Below are 15056 nucleotides of genomic sequence, written 5' to 3'. Positions count from 1 at the left end.
ACATCGGATTTGCATTTTGAAAAGCACAGCAAGTTCAATTGCAGGTAGCGTGTTAACATTTCGTTGCTGTGCTGTGCCCCAATTCTGTTTGCTGTCAGGGTAACTGGCACGGGGTTACCAGGCTTGTTGCTCAGGGCCTGTATTCAAAAAGCATCGCAGAGTAGGAGTGCTGATCTAGGATCAGGTCCTGTTTGTCCATGGCATGTTATTCATGATGATATTAAAGTCCAAACTGATCCTAGATCAGCACTCCTACTCTGGACACGGATTACTAAATGCCAATACCACATAGAATATTATTCAGTGAGACCAACAGAGTGTCTATTCTCTTGGTCTTTGTATCAGCCATCCTTTCTTTGTTGTCGGGAAGCGCAGGGATGTGGGCAGCCAGAATATCACGTCCATAATGTCCCTCGTTTCTCTCCACTGCACCAAAACACCATGGAATAGTAATCAGCCAAACCTCCCCTGGCCTGCAGCACAACACAAAACAACACCTCTTCTCCTCTCATTTCCTCCGACTCTTATGCTTAGTAGTGTAAGGTTCCATTTGTATTCAGCCTACACACTGTGCCTGCAGACCGGGCTTTCTTGCACGTTTGCATCATAGACACTACACTGTATATATCATGCCGATTTATCAGAGCGGTCGCACTCAGCACTGCTACCCATTGTGCTCTTGATGACAATAGTCCTCAGGTGTTAATGAGTCTGCTATGATATGCTCCCTCAGGGGTATATGAGAGCAACACAGTTCCTGTCTGTCAAAGACTGCACTGGCTGTGACCTTTGGATTCTACCTTGCCATATCTAGCCCAGGGAATGTAACACGTACGTGAAGTAGGGTAAAATAGTAAGAAGGGGGGGGGGGAAGGTTGAGTGTATTTTTTTCACCTACCAGTGTTGCGGTTGTGTGATGTGTTGGCTGGGGTTCACAACGTTAGTTGAATAACTTTGCTCAATACGACTGTAATTTTCTAACCTGGCTATTAGATCACTGAGAGAGGCAGGGACTTTTGAATAGGTTGATTGCTTTTTATATCGAAAGATCAAATGCAAAGCAATCATAGCTATTGTTAAAGTGGATTTAAAACACTTTCTCATCCACTCAAAAGGGCACATCAGGAGTTTGGTTTTGGGGCATTGGGATATTGTCTCTTCCTCGTGAGTCAGTTTGATCCATTGAGATGTGATCTGTCTTTGTCTGAAGTCTGTGACGGAGCCAGGGTGGAAAGAGAGGTTAGCTTGATCATTACATAGTTCCAGATTTCTCACTGTCCCATGTGGATGACATCACAACCTCCCACATTTTCAGAGCATAAGAGGGAGGAAAGAGGGGGAAGGAAAAGGAAGCCCGGTGGTGGTAATCTGGGGTGGTTGAGACTGGAGAGTGACTTCACCCATTCGGCTTTAGCCAAAATAGTCTCAAACCCCCAACTATGTATGGGCTCTGCCATCTACTTTTGCTCTCGAATGGGGAAGCTGTGTGATTCCTTCACTCTGTGTTCTGTCAGGACATGCAGTTCTGTTTGTATTCTGTGTAGGCTAGGCTTTGTGTTTTGGTTGAACTTATTTTAACTTATTTGTTTGGTTTCACATGGGTTTGTGGTGTGCATCTAAGTTGGCCACCTACTAAATCCCCTTATGATGAGGGATTCTAGTTGTCATCCTCTGCACGCTCTCTCTCTCTCTCTCTGTCCCTCTTTCTGTTTCTCTCTCCCTTTCTCCATGTATCCCCCCTTTTTATATCTCCTCCCTCTCCCTCTCCTCCTTCTCCTTCTCCGTCTCCCTCTCCCCCTCCCTCTCCCTCTACCTCTTTCTCCCCCCCCATCTCTGCCCTCTCTCTGTGCCCTCTTTCTGTTTCCCCCTCTCTATATATCTTCCCCTCTGACTCTTCTCCCTGTCATTGCAGTGTGTTTGGCAGCAGGCCCGGTGCCATACAGAGATACCAACAATGGCTCCTCTATCTCTGAGTACATCACTGAGCTCATCCACCTCGCTGGCCCAGTACTTATTTAACAGTGGCAGGCTTTGAGAAGGAGACCGCTGTGTATCTGTCTCATCTCAGCAGAGCTCCCTCATAGACTCGTCTGAGCTCTGGCTGGTCTTTTCCATGAGCTGAGCTCTGGCTGGTCTTTTCTATGAGTTGAGCTCTGGCTGGTCTTTTCTATGAGCTGAGCTCTGGCTGGTCTTTTCTATGAGCTGAGCTCTGGCTGGTCTTTTCTATGAGTTGAGCTCTGGCTGGTCTTTTCTATGAGCTGAGCTCTGGCTGGTCTTTTCTATGAGCTGAGCTCTGGCTGGTCTTTTCTATGAGCTGAGCTCTGGCTGGTCTTTTCTATGAGTTGAGCTCTGGCTGGTCTTTTCTATGAGCTGAGCTCTGGCTGGTCTTTTCTATGAGCTGAGCTCTGGCTGGTCTTTTCTATGAGCTGAGCTCTGGCTGGTCTTTTCCAGGAGTTGAGCTCTGACTGGTATTTTCCATGAGTTGAGCTTTGGCTGGTCTTTTCCAGGAGTTGAGCTCTGGCTGGTCTTTTCCAGGAGTTGAGCTCTGGCTGGTCTTTTCCAGGAGTTGAGCTCTGGCTGGTCTTTTCCAGGAGTTGAGCTCTGGCTGGTCTTTTCCAGGAGTTGAGCTCTGGCTGGTCTTTTCCAGGAGTTGAGCTCTGGCTGGTCTTTTCCAGGAGTTGAGCTCTGGCTGGTCTTTTCCAGGAGTTGAGCTCTGGCTGGTCTTTTCCAGGAGTTGAGCTCTGGCTGGTCTTTTCCAGGAGTTGAGCTCTGGCTGGTCTTTTCCAGGAGTTGAGCTCTGGCTGGTCTTTTCTATGAGCTGAGCTCTGGCTGGTCTTTTCCAGGAGTTGAGCTCTGACTGGTATTTTCCATGAGTTGAGCTTTGGCTGGTCTTTTCCAGGAGTTGAGCTCTGGCTGGTCTTTTCCAGGAGTTGAGCTCTGGCTGGTCTTTTCCAGGAGTTGAGCTCTGGCTGGTCTTTTCCAGGAGGTCTGATGTCAACAGAGGGATGCAGGAGAGCTCAGTTATGACTAGAGGAGTAGCTAGGAGGGACTGGAATGCTTCTCGTAAAACCTCAGTACGTTATTGCTTGAAGTAACATAAATATATGTAGCACTCTCGGATGATGTGAATCAATTCAAATTTAAAGTTTAAATGTCAAATGGTGTTTATATTGTTATACGCTGTGCTTCATGGAGTGGGTCCTTCTTTTTTTGTGGTAATAATGCATTGGTCCTCCCTGTTGACTCTCTCTTCGTTGCTGAGGTAAGCAGCAGGTTGCCTGAATGCCAGTCTTATTTTCATCACTGCCTCAAGCAGACCATAACATGTGTAATTCACACAGGTTTCGCTCTGCCAGGTGCCTGCCAGCATCCCACAAAAATACATAGTGTATGTGATGGAGGAGGTCTGGTCAGCTGTGTGTGTCTCTCTGGCCTTTCTAGGGAGTTTTTCCTAGCCACCGTGCTTCTACACCTGCAATGCTTGCTGTTTGGGGTATTAGGCTGGGTTTCTGTACGGCACTTTGTGACATCAGCTGATGTAAGAAGGGCTTTATAAATACATTTGATTGATTGATTGAGGTAGACTATACGACAGATGGCAGGTGACTGAGAACGACAATGTCAATATGGAGGAGACCTGTTCCCATAGAAATAGAATGGCTAGATGGGCATGACCATTCTAGTCATTCAATTTCTATACCCACCTACTGCTCAGTGTCAGAGTACAATTCAAAACAATATAGCTATACTGTATAGGCTACATGCAACTAGGTTCGATACTAAGTACATCATAATGACTTCCCAAAGTCATACACTATTTGCTTCTTCCAGCATTGCTGCGCTGTGTGGCATTATCATACTTGCCACTGTGTTGCACAGAAGAGAGTACATCTCCTGTCTGTGGTCCTTTGTGACATACCTGCTCCACCGTCGTTGTTTTTAGCCCTGAATGAATAATTTAAAACACGTTGCCCCAGTGTTTACCCAGAGAGACTATGTGGAAGAAACTCGGCTCAATGCTGAGTGTTGCATAGGGAATGTAGGGCGACAGTGCTGAGTGGACAAAGGAGCCACATATTTCCCCCTAGGACTTTGTGAGGCCTCCAAAGCCTGGGCAAAGTTATGTTTGAGCAGGGAGCTTCAGGTTCAAGCTGCCAAGTGTGAGTCACACTGCCACTGAGGCACTGACCCAGCCGTAGAGCTCTCGCAACCAACACCCTGTCCAACTGTTTCTATGCCTAAAGGTTTTTGCAGGCGCCACCTGTAATTCCATTGTGGTCACAGGATGAAATGCACACACAAAGGCCCAATTAAGCTGTACACACACAATAACAAACTTTGTGCCATCTAATCAGTGTTCAGTACACTCAATAAGACAGACAATACTTTTTAGTATGAAACTACAGATTACACCTTTAAAATGTTCTGTTTGGCTAAATTAAGGATGACTTTTGTCATAAAGAGAGGAACCTGCATGTATTTTGTCCCCCCCCCCCTCTCTAAATCAATCCGTTCCTCCCCGGTAGAATCATCAAGAGGCAGAGAGGCAATTGACTTGTTTTGTTCTGCCAGGGAGAGAATTCACTCAGCCCTGACTGTCGATTAATCAGCCGGTCGTTCTGGGAGAGGAGCGTGGGGTAAAGTTAGAGAAGCAGACCAGAGATCCGAGATCTTGTAGCTATTAGTGTGCTTAGTGGACTAAGCATATCTTGAGTCATTTAGACTCTTAAGGTTTGCCAGTGGGTGAGATGTATCATATCGTTATTGCCATGATGTGCTTTATCATTCTTGTGTGTTTATTGTTTTACATTATTGAGGCTGAGTTAGTTGAGTAGCTCAGCAGAGACCATAACGCATTTTGATCTCATACTATGACTTGCTGGTACAGTATGTATGTACAGTGATCTGCAGGTATTTGCGTTACGATCATTCGCATGTTATAGGATCCTATGCATTTTATGATCATAAGCATTGTGCTATATAAAGTTCCTCCATGGAGAAGGGGTTTCCTAATCAACCTTGATTCCACCTGTTGCCCCTGTTACCTTCTAGAGACTATAAAGTAGATCAATACAACGTCACTCAGACCCACTTCCAGACAAGCGGCTGTTTTGGAATGAGGACAGGTTGAATTCCATCTCTATATTGTGGTGTGTTAACTAGAGGTCGACCGATTAATCGGAATGGCCAATTAATTAGGGCCGATTTCAAGTTTTCATAACAATCGGTAATCGGCATTTTTGGACACTGATCATGGCCGATTACATTGCACTCCACGAGGAGACTGCATGGCAGGCTGACTACCTGTTATGCCAGTGCAGCAAGGAGCCAAGGTAAGGTGCTAGCTAGCATTAAACTTATCTTATAAAAAAATAATCAATCTTCACATAATCACTAGTTCACTACACATGGTTGATGATATTACTAGTTTATCTAGCTTGTCCTGCGTTGCATATAATCGATGCGGTGCCTGTTAATTTATCATTGAATCACAGCCTCCTTCGCCAAACGGGTGATTTAACAAGCGCATTTGCGAAAAAAGCACTGTCGTTGCACCAATGTGTACCTAACCATAAACATCAACTCCTTTCTTAAAATCAATACACAAGTATATATTTTTAAACCTGCATATTTAGTTAATATTGCCTGCTAACATGAATTTCTTTTAACTAGGGAAATTGTGTCACTTCTCTTGCGTTCTGTGCAACAGAGTCAGGGTATATGCAGCAGTTTGGGCCGCCTGGCTCGTTGCGAACTGTGTGAGGACTATTTCTTCCTAACAAAGACAGTCAACTTCGCCAAACGGGGGATGATTTAACAAAAGCGCATTTGCGAAAAAAGCACAATCATTGCACGAATGTACCTAACCATAAACATCAACTCCTTTCTTAAAATCAATACACAAGTATATATTTTTAAACCTGCATATTTAGTTAATATTACCTGATATCATTCATTTCTTTTAACTAGGGAAATTGTGTCACTTCTCTTGCGTTCATTGCACGCAGAGTCAGGCTCGTTGCGAACTAATTTGCCAGAATTTTCCGTAATTATGACATAACATTAAAGGTTGTGCAATGTAACATGAATATTTAGATTTATGGATGCCACCTGTTAGATAAAATACGGAATGGTTCCGTATTTCACTGAAAGAATAAATGTTTTGTTTTCGAAATGTCAGTTTCCGGATTTGTGTATTTCTGTATTTCTGTGTGTTATTATGTTATAATTAAGTCTATGATTTGATATTTGATAGAGCAGTCTGACTGAGCGGTGGTAGGCAGCAGGCTCGTAAGCATTCATTCAAACAGCACTTTCGTGCGTTTGCCAGCAGCTCTTCCCTGTGCTTCAAGCATTGAGCTGTTTATGACTTCAAGCCTATCAACTCCCGAGATTAGGCTGGTGTAACCGATGTGAAATGGCTAGCTAGTTAGCGGGGTGCGCGCTAATAGCGTTTCAATCGGTGACGTCACTCGCTCTGAGACCTTGAAGTAGTTGTGCGGCTTTTGTAGAGCGATGGGTAACGATGCTTTGAGGGTGGCTGTTGTCGATGTGATCCTGGTTTGAGCCCAGGTAGGGGCGAGGAGAGGGACGGAAGCTATACTGTTACAATGGCAATACTAAAGTGCCTATAAGAACATCCAATAGTCAAAGGTATATGAAATACAAATGGTATAGAGAGAAATAGTCCTATAATAACTACAACCTAAAACTTCTTACCTGGGAATATTGAAGACTCATGTTAAAAGGAACCACCAGCTTTCATATGTTCTCATGTTCTGAGCAAGGACCTTAAATGTTAGCTTTTTTACATGGCACATATTGCACTTTTACTTTCTTCTCCAACACTTTGTTTTTGCATAATTTAAACCAAATTGAACATGTTTCATTATTTATTTGGGGATAAATTGATTTTATTGATGTATTATATTAAAATAAAATTGTTAATTCAGTATTGTTGTAATTGTCATTATTACAAATAAATAAATACATTTTTAAATATCGGCCGATTAATCTGTATTGGCTTTTTTGGTCCTCCAATAGATAAATCGGTGTTGAAAAATCATAATCTGTTTGACCTCTAGTGTTAATGCTTCTCACTCTGCCATTTTCTCACCTGGCTTATTTTTCTCTCTTTCTCTGACCAGCTCCCCACCCGGCTCAGGACCCAAACCCCACAAAGGAAGACACTGAGGGGTTGACAAGCCCCCATAAAACAGGCCCAGCCCAGATAATGGAAACCTACACGAAAAAGGACAAAGAAAAGAAAGTGGGGACCCACACAAAACTGGACGTCATCCCGAAGTCACCTGCTACACCGACGTTGCCCATGCCTGGCTCAAGTCCTAGCCCCATACCTAATAAAGGTAAGTCGCCCTATAATGTGGTGTTACCAGTAATAAAGGACATGGTGTGAAAATGGCTGCCCATTAGCAGTGGTGTAAAGTACTTAAGTAAAAATAATTGAAAGTACTACTTAAGTAGTTTTTGGGGGTACTTTACTTTACAATTTATATTTTTGAAAACGTTTATTTTTTACTTCACTACATCCCTAAAGAAAAGAATGTGCTTTTTACTCCATACATTTTCCCTGACACCCTAAAGTAATCGTTACATTTTGAATGCTTAGCAGGACCGGAGAATTGTCAAATTCACGCACTTATCAAGTGAACATCCCTGGTCATCCCTACTGCCTCTGATCTGGCGGACTTACTAAACACGAATACTTAGTTTGTAAAGATGTCTGAGTGTGGGACTGTGCCCCTGGCTACCAGTAAATAAAACAAAACAAGAAAACAGTGCCATCTGGTTTGCTTAATATAAGGAATTTGAAATGATTTAAAGTTTTTCTTTTACTACTTAAGTATATTTTTGCAATTACATTTACTTTCGATACCTTAGTATATTTAAAACCAAATACTTTTAGACTTTTACTCAACTAGTATTTTACTGGGTGACTTTCACTTTTACTTTCTGTCATTTTCTATTAAGTATCTTTACTTTTACTCAAGTATGACAATTGGGTACTTTTTCCACCAATGCCCATTAGTATGTGTTTCTATCTACCATAGAGGATCTGAAGTAGTTTATGACCATTTTCAGGGGTAGTAACACAGCATTAGATGTCCATGGTTGTGTAATAAAGGCTATCTTCATGTGATTATTGAGCAATTACCTCTGCACTCAGTTGATGTCATCCGACCCCTCGGGAAAACCAAATGGTTCAGTCCAGATTTATCCTGACCACATGCTTTCAGTGCTGGGGGTAAATCCAATAGACCTGGTGCAGGGGGTTAGTTACAGCGCTTACAGCTCACAAGACAAAATCCATTAAGCTAGAATTGTTTTGCAGTAGGTTTATAGAATTTGGCCAGAATGCTTTTTTGTTTGTTGTTGTTGAGTGGATGACTAATGCTATTTGTGTGTAGCTCAGTTGGTAGAGCATGGCACGCCAGGGTTGTGAGTTCGATTCCCACGGGGGAACAGTATGAAAATGTATGCACTCACTAATGTAAGTCGCTCTGGATAAGAATGTATTTGCTAACAGGCTAATCGCTAACAGGCTATAGCTAGCCTGCTTGCTAATCACCTCCGGTCTCTAATATAAATTGGAGGAATTAACCTGACTGGGCATCACATTTCACAGAGTGATGCCAGGGGGCGCATTTAGCCTAGCTTGACCCGCTGTTGCACCATCACCACGTTTGTTTCTACAATGCCACTACTTGTCCTGGCCCCAGCACTGTAGCACATGCAAACACTAAGAAACGTGTTTGGGTGGGTTTTGTGAACATAGTCTTACTTCCTCTCTGCCCATTTTATTCTTTGCCCATTCATCTATTGACTGTGGTCATGGTCTATTTAACTGTAGCGTGAGGGGGCAGAGCTAAACCAAATGAGTTCTACTGACTAACTTCCCGAAATGATCACAATAACACCAAATTAGAAATCTGGTTTTGGTGTGCCAGATCAGATACAGTCAGATCAAGGAGCTCATTTTAGCGACGTTCTAATTGAACTGCAGGATCCCTCAGTAGATAACAGATCTCAGATCAGCTTTTGTAAAGTAAAATATATTGGTAGCACTTTACTTAAAGCCAACAGGTATAATGCTTTATAACCTATCATAAGCCTTTGTAGTGTCTTGTGACAAGGGTAATAATGTTATGTCTCTGGAAGGTCTGTTGGAAGCATTTGAGCACCAATAAGTCAACAAACTTCAGAGACAGCACATTCTAAAAGGGCTTCTGTCACTTCCTCTCCTTCAGGTTGCCTTCCTGCTCAGTCATGCAAGCTAACTTCTGTGTTTTATCTTACCCCGAGGGTAGGAGGGAAAGGAAAAGGACGAGAAACAGTCTGCAGCTCTTAATTAGCTCAATTAAATGGCAAGGCATGTATTTGGGAGCACTACTTCCATAATGGCCTCTTTAATAAACTTTGGCACATCTCAGCCTCGGGTCTGACAGCTCATGGCACTTGGCCACCGGCAGTCCGTTGCCTCCCTGGAGGTTTTCAAGAGATCATTAAAGGACCAGGGATTTTACTCTTCAGGGGGCTCTGTTGCTTCAGTTCAGCCAACCACACACACACACACACACACACACACACACACACACACACACACACACACACACACACACACACACACACACACACACACACACACACACACACACACACACACAGCTCCCCCAAACCCCTCTCCATGGCACTTGTTAATTGTTGCTATGGAGAATTGGTTTTTACTGTAACACTTTCTTGTGGATTTCCCATGGACATAAATACAGTGCCTTCAGAAAGTACTCACACCCCCTGTCTTTTTCCACATTTTGTTGTGTTACAGCCTGAATTTAAAATGGATTCAATTTAGATGTTTTGTCACAGGCCTCCACACGATACCCCATAATGTCAAAGTAGAATCATGTTTTTGGAAATTTTAACAAATGTTTGAGTCAATAAGTATTCAACCCGGGCGTCAGCGTAGCCTAGTGTTTAGAGTGTTGGATTAGTAACCGAAAGGTTGCAAGTTCGAATCCCCGAGCTGACAAGGTACAAATCTGTCGTTCTGCCCCTGAACAAGGCAGTTAACCCACTATTTCTAGGCTGTCATTGAAAATAAGAATTTGTTCTTAACTGACTTGCCTAGTTAAATAAAGGTAAAATAATAATAACCCCTTTGTTATGGCAAGCCTAAATAAGTTCAGGAGTAAATGTATGACAACATCATCTCTGAACCACACACATACAATTATCTGCAAGGTCTCTCATTCAAGCAGGGAATTTCAACCACAAAGACCAGGGATGTTTTCCAATGCCTCACAAAGAAGGGCACCTAAAAAAAGCAGACATTGAATATTCATTTGAGCAAGTTATTAATTACAATTTGGATGGCGTATCAATACGCCATGTCACTACAAAGACAAAGGCATCCTTCCTAACTCAGTTGCCGGAGAGGAAGGAAACCTCTCAGGGATTTCACCATGAGGCAAAGGGTGACTTTAAAACAGTTTCAGAGTTTAATAGCTGTGATAGGAGAAAACTGAGGATGGATCAACAACACCGTAGTTACTCCACAATACTAACTAACCTAATTGACAGAGTGAAAAGAAGGAAGCCTGTACACAAAACAATAGCCTAAAACACAAGGCCAAATCTACACTGGATTTGCTTACCAAGAAGACAGTGAATGTTCCTGAGTGGCCAAGTTACAGTTTTGACTTTAATCTGCTTGAAAATCTATGGTGAGACTTGAAAATGGTTGTCTAGCAATGATCAACAGCTAATTTGATAGAGCTTGAAGAATTTAAAAAATAATTCTGGGCAAATATTGCACAATCCAGGTGTGCAAAGCTCTTAGAGACTTACAAATAAATACTCACAGATGTCATCGCCGCCAAAGGTGATTCTAACCTGTATTGACTCAGGCGTGTGAATACTTATGTAAATGAGATATTTCTGTATTTCATTTTCAAAAAATGTGCACAAATTTCTAAAAACATGTTTTCACCATTGTCATTATGGGCTATTGTGTGTAGATGGGTGAGGAAAAAAAATATATAATTATTTTTTTAAATTTTGAATTCAGGCGGTAACACAACAAAATATGGAATAATATGAAGGCTTACTGAAGGCACTGTATAGCCAGAAAACGATGCCCATCTTTGTCCAATGAGAGAAGTGGTCCATTTTAAAGGATACCCATTGGATATGCCCGGACAACAGTTCCCTATACATTCAACTCGGAACCCAGAACCAAATCCTGTGTGCGCTAGCTAGCTACTTTGTCTTTACAGTCTGCCATGACATCTATGGATCAAACTGCTCCTCTAATCCTTTCAAAAAGCCAAGTAAAACAGATGACAGAGAACCATATTGTTGAGATTTGAGGAGTGTGCTGCTAACAGTCTGGAACCCAAACACGCTGCAGTGTTTCTGGGTCAGCTTGATTCTGTTTCTGTCTCGGAGGCTCCTGTGGGTGACTCATCGTGATGGTCAGGGCCTACACACACACACACACACACACACACACACACACACACACACACATACACACACACACAGACACAGACACTAGCGCTTTTTACAGCCCTATACATAATCAGAAGTAGTGTCAAAGTGGGTCAGAGGATATTATAGGGATATTATGCTGTTCTGTCCTATCTGGCGGATTGTTTCAGCACTGTGATTATTGTGTTTTAATGTGTTAGAATCCACTGAAGTATGAAGAAGAATTCAACTTGGCCAGTTAAATGCCGATCAATTGTCACGAAACGGTAGTAATTAGTGCTTGGCATTTGAGAATGACATCATAGCAATTACGGTATGGTGTTTTCATCCAGGGAGCTGTTGTTTAGGTCACAATTATGCAATGAATCATATACAACATGATCGTCTAATTATATGAATCATTTTTTGATTATCATTCAAAAGCAATTGGGGTTAAATTGGTAATTGGTTATGGGTCGGTGGCAATGTTCCACATGGAATCCATACCAAACAACCCAGAAGGGTGCAGTAGAATTCCTGTAACGGTAGGACTATGCTCCCCAGGCATGAGTTAAGGTGCTCAGAGGAATGCAGACACCAGTGGGAAAAGATGAATCGACACTTTTTCCAGTCAGCACCAATCAGAGACTTTTGAACACGTACAGCGACTTGCAAGACAGCTCTGCTTGAAGATCGAAGAGGACCTCTATAGAAACTGATTGTTCTGATATGCAATGGTTTTTTTTGTCTCGAAGTTGGACAAAGAACATCTCTCCCTTCCCGAACGTGATTGTTTATGTGTTATGCATTTCCTCATAAGCCACTAACGGCTAAATTGAATGCTGGAAAGAACATTGTTGACTTGGCACAAGTGAAAAATGAACTCGGTTTACAGCCATATCCTGTCTAGGTTTAGGTGCGTTACTTAACTGAAAGCAATTACATGTTCACTCATGAATCCTTACCAGGACACTGTAGACAAGGTGTGCCATGGTGTGACTAACCACCAGTCCTAATCAGAGTGTTTTCCACATTGCTCATTCACTTCTGTTAGATACTAGGGTGGAGTCTCTATCTGGCTCTGGTATAGTTGGCAGATTTGACTGCCAGCTTCCAGCGTTTTATCGCTCTGCAGATGTGGGGCTGGATTGGGGCTCTTTTCTCTGTTGTACAATGACCTCTCACATTCACTTCCTCGCTCTTTCTCTCGTTCTCTCATTCTCACCCTAGACGCAGTGAAGTCAGAGGACAGACAGAAGCTGGCCAAGGAGCGGAGAGAGGAGAAGGCCAAATATCTGGGTAAGCTGAGATGGGGGTTGAGAGGAGGAAACTCTGTACACAGGGAGAGGATGCCCCCTAGTGTTGGGGGGTAAGGGGTGGTGGCAGATTTAGTTTTAGGTTATGTCTGCGTTGGCTTTGTTTTCAGACCTACACATGGTGTGCACATGTATCACAGAAACATTTGGAAAAACGTCGAAGGAACGTCAAACCAACCTAGGCTGTGGCTCAAGCTCAAGCTGAGCACTTCAATGAGAACCAAAACCAAGCCAATGATTTAGTATTTGGCTTTCAAGACACATAACAGTTTTCAACGTGCATGCTCCAAATAAATGTTCATATGCATTTTATTAAAACAATAGGCTAGCTAACCCCTTTTTTGTTTGAACTCACAAACGCTTTAACGATCCCCAGCTCTGAACTTATATGTTTAACCCAACGTCAATTGATACAGACTTGTTTTCAATTGATAGTAGCATAAGTCAATGCCCTGCTTCAAGTTGCCTTAACAATTCTCTGGCTCTATTTCTTTTGTCAGTCAAGATGGCTGCCTGTCACCCGCTTGAGTGTTTTTGTTTGTTTGTTTCACAAGCCACGCTGTCCTTGGCTCTAGTGACACCCTGGCGACGTGCACTGCTTTGCATGATTGACAGTTGCTCTTGTCTTCTCTTTCGCCCATCTCCCCTCTAGACAAGCTTGGACAGATACAAGGTAAACCACGCCCTATGTGTCCATGGTGGTAGTTGGTAGTGGTGGTGGTAGTGGTGGTGATTCTCGTTGTCGTGACCTGCATTTTTGACCTGTTACCTTGATTGATTTTAACAATTGTGTCTGTTTGTCGCTCAATCACCCTCTCTACAAAAAATATTTTGAATGAACTTTCTACATTGCCACGGAAATGATTGCTTCACGGTACCAGGCAGCCATTGTGAGTGTACCAATGAGTTTATCAGTCAAATTGCCAGGGTTAGAGGATCCAAACCCATTCTATTCATTCTATTTCTATGTGAGCTGCTGCTGCAGGGAGGGGGGTGTTGCCTAGGCAACCAAAAACTCATTTTCTACAACACCTTGCTTGTTTCAACAAAGAGCAAAGTTGTAAATAGTCCATGTTACCGCATAAACGGACTCAACCTCATGAATGCTCGGCCGTACGGTCTTCAGTTAGCTGTTCGTTCCACAAATTTGTATATATATATATATATTTTCTTTTTATATAGTTATGAGGGTTATTTTATTTTCATGACGGTCTTCCTCCATATCCGTCGGTTACATGGTTATATGGTAATTGTACCAGCCCCACAATGTGTTGGTGCACATTTTTGTTCGTAGGACGTTAGCCTAGTGTCTACTTCCATCACATGTTTTCCTTCCATGTTGAGTCAATGATACAAACTAGGTGCTTCCACACAAGTGTTGTCCCTGAGTTAATTAAGCATTATTTCATCCCATCATGTATAAACATACTGGGCAGGCTGTTTTTTTTGGGCATTATTTTGGCTACCATGGCTATGCCCCCATAGGATGACAATGTCCCCCTCCACAGGCACAAGTGGTCACTGAATGGTTTGATGAGCATGAAAACGATGTAAAACATATGCCATGGCCGTCTCAGTCATCAGATCTCAACCCAATTGGACACTTATGGGAGGTTCTGTAACGGCGCCTGAGACAGCGTTTTCCACCACCATCACCAAAACAACAAATTATGGAATTTATTGTGGAAGAATGGTGTCACATCCCTCCAATAGAGTTCCAGACACTTGTAGAATCTATGCCAAGGCGCATTGAAGCTGTTCTGGCCCATGATGGCTCAAGGCCCTATTAAGACACTTTATGTCGGTGTTTCCTTTATTTTGTCAGTTACCTGTATAATTATATAATTTATTATCACTCTATGCAGTTATTTAGCCATTTTATACAGGAATTATAAAGAGAGGATGGGAATCAAAAGTCACATCACCCTTGCTAAACGGCAAATGTGTTCATACTTAATCTCGGGATCCCAGATCCACATCTCACATTTCCTGGCCAGCTACTTTATTAGTAAACATTTATGTCAACAGTCTGTCATGAGAGACTCGTTTTTAGTCTAGTCTAAAAACTTTCTCTTGTTCTCTCATTCTCACCATAGACGCAGTGAAGTCAGAGGACAGACAGAAGCTGGCCAAGGAGCGGAGAGAGGAGAAGGCCAAATATCTGGGTAAGCTGAGATGGGGGTTGAGAGGAGGAAACTCTGTACACAGGGAGAGGATGCCCCCTAGTGTTGGGGGGTAAGGGGTGGTGGCAGA

The 15056-nt window shown here is 42.8% G+C and overlaps 1 protein-coding gene across 10 annotated transcripts in view; it reads left to right on the top strand.

The window, feature by feature from the left end:
* LOC120031251 (MAP7 domain-containing protein 1-like) overlaps nt 1-15056 on the top strand; it is a 65236-nt gene that overhangs the window by 24204 nt on the left and 25976 nt on the right. For 6 of the 10 annotated variants that reach the window (XM_038976924.1, XM_038976917.1, XM_038976922.1 and 3 more), the window contains exons 2-5: nt 7149-7367; nt 12718-12786; nt 13456-13476; nt 14900-14968. In XM_038976924.1, the coding sequence (XP_038832852.1) occupies nt 7149-7367; nt 12718-12786; nt 13456-13476; nt 14900-14968 (378 nt within the window). The remainder of the gene's footprint in view (nt 1-7148; nt 7368-12717; nt 12787-13455; nt 13477-14899; nt 14969-15056) is intronic. The other 4 variants (XM_038976920.1, XM_038976919.1, XM_038976923.1 and 1 more) reach the window with 2 other exon arrangements.

The sequence above is a fragment of the Salvelinus namaycush genome, chromosome 37 (genome assembly GCF_016432855.1).
Source record: "Salvelinus namaycush isolate Seneca chromosome 37, SaNama_1.0, whole genome shotgun sequence".
NCBI classification, from domain to species: Eukaryota; Metazoa; Chordata; class Actinopteri; order Salmoniformes; family Salmonidae; genus Salvelinus; species Salvelinus namaycush.
The sequence above is the reverse complement of the archived record's forward strand: the minus strand, read 5'-3'. Positions and strand labels throughout refer to the sequence as shown.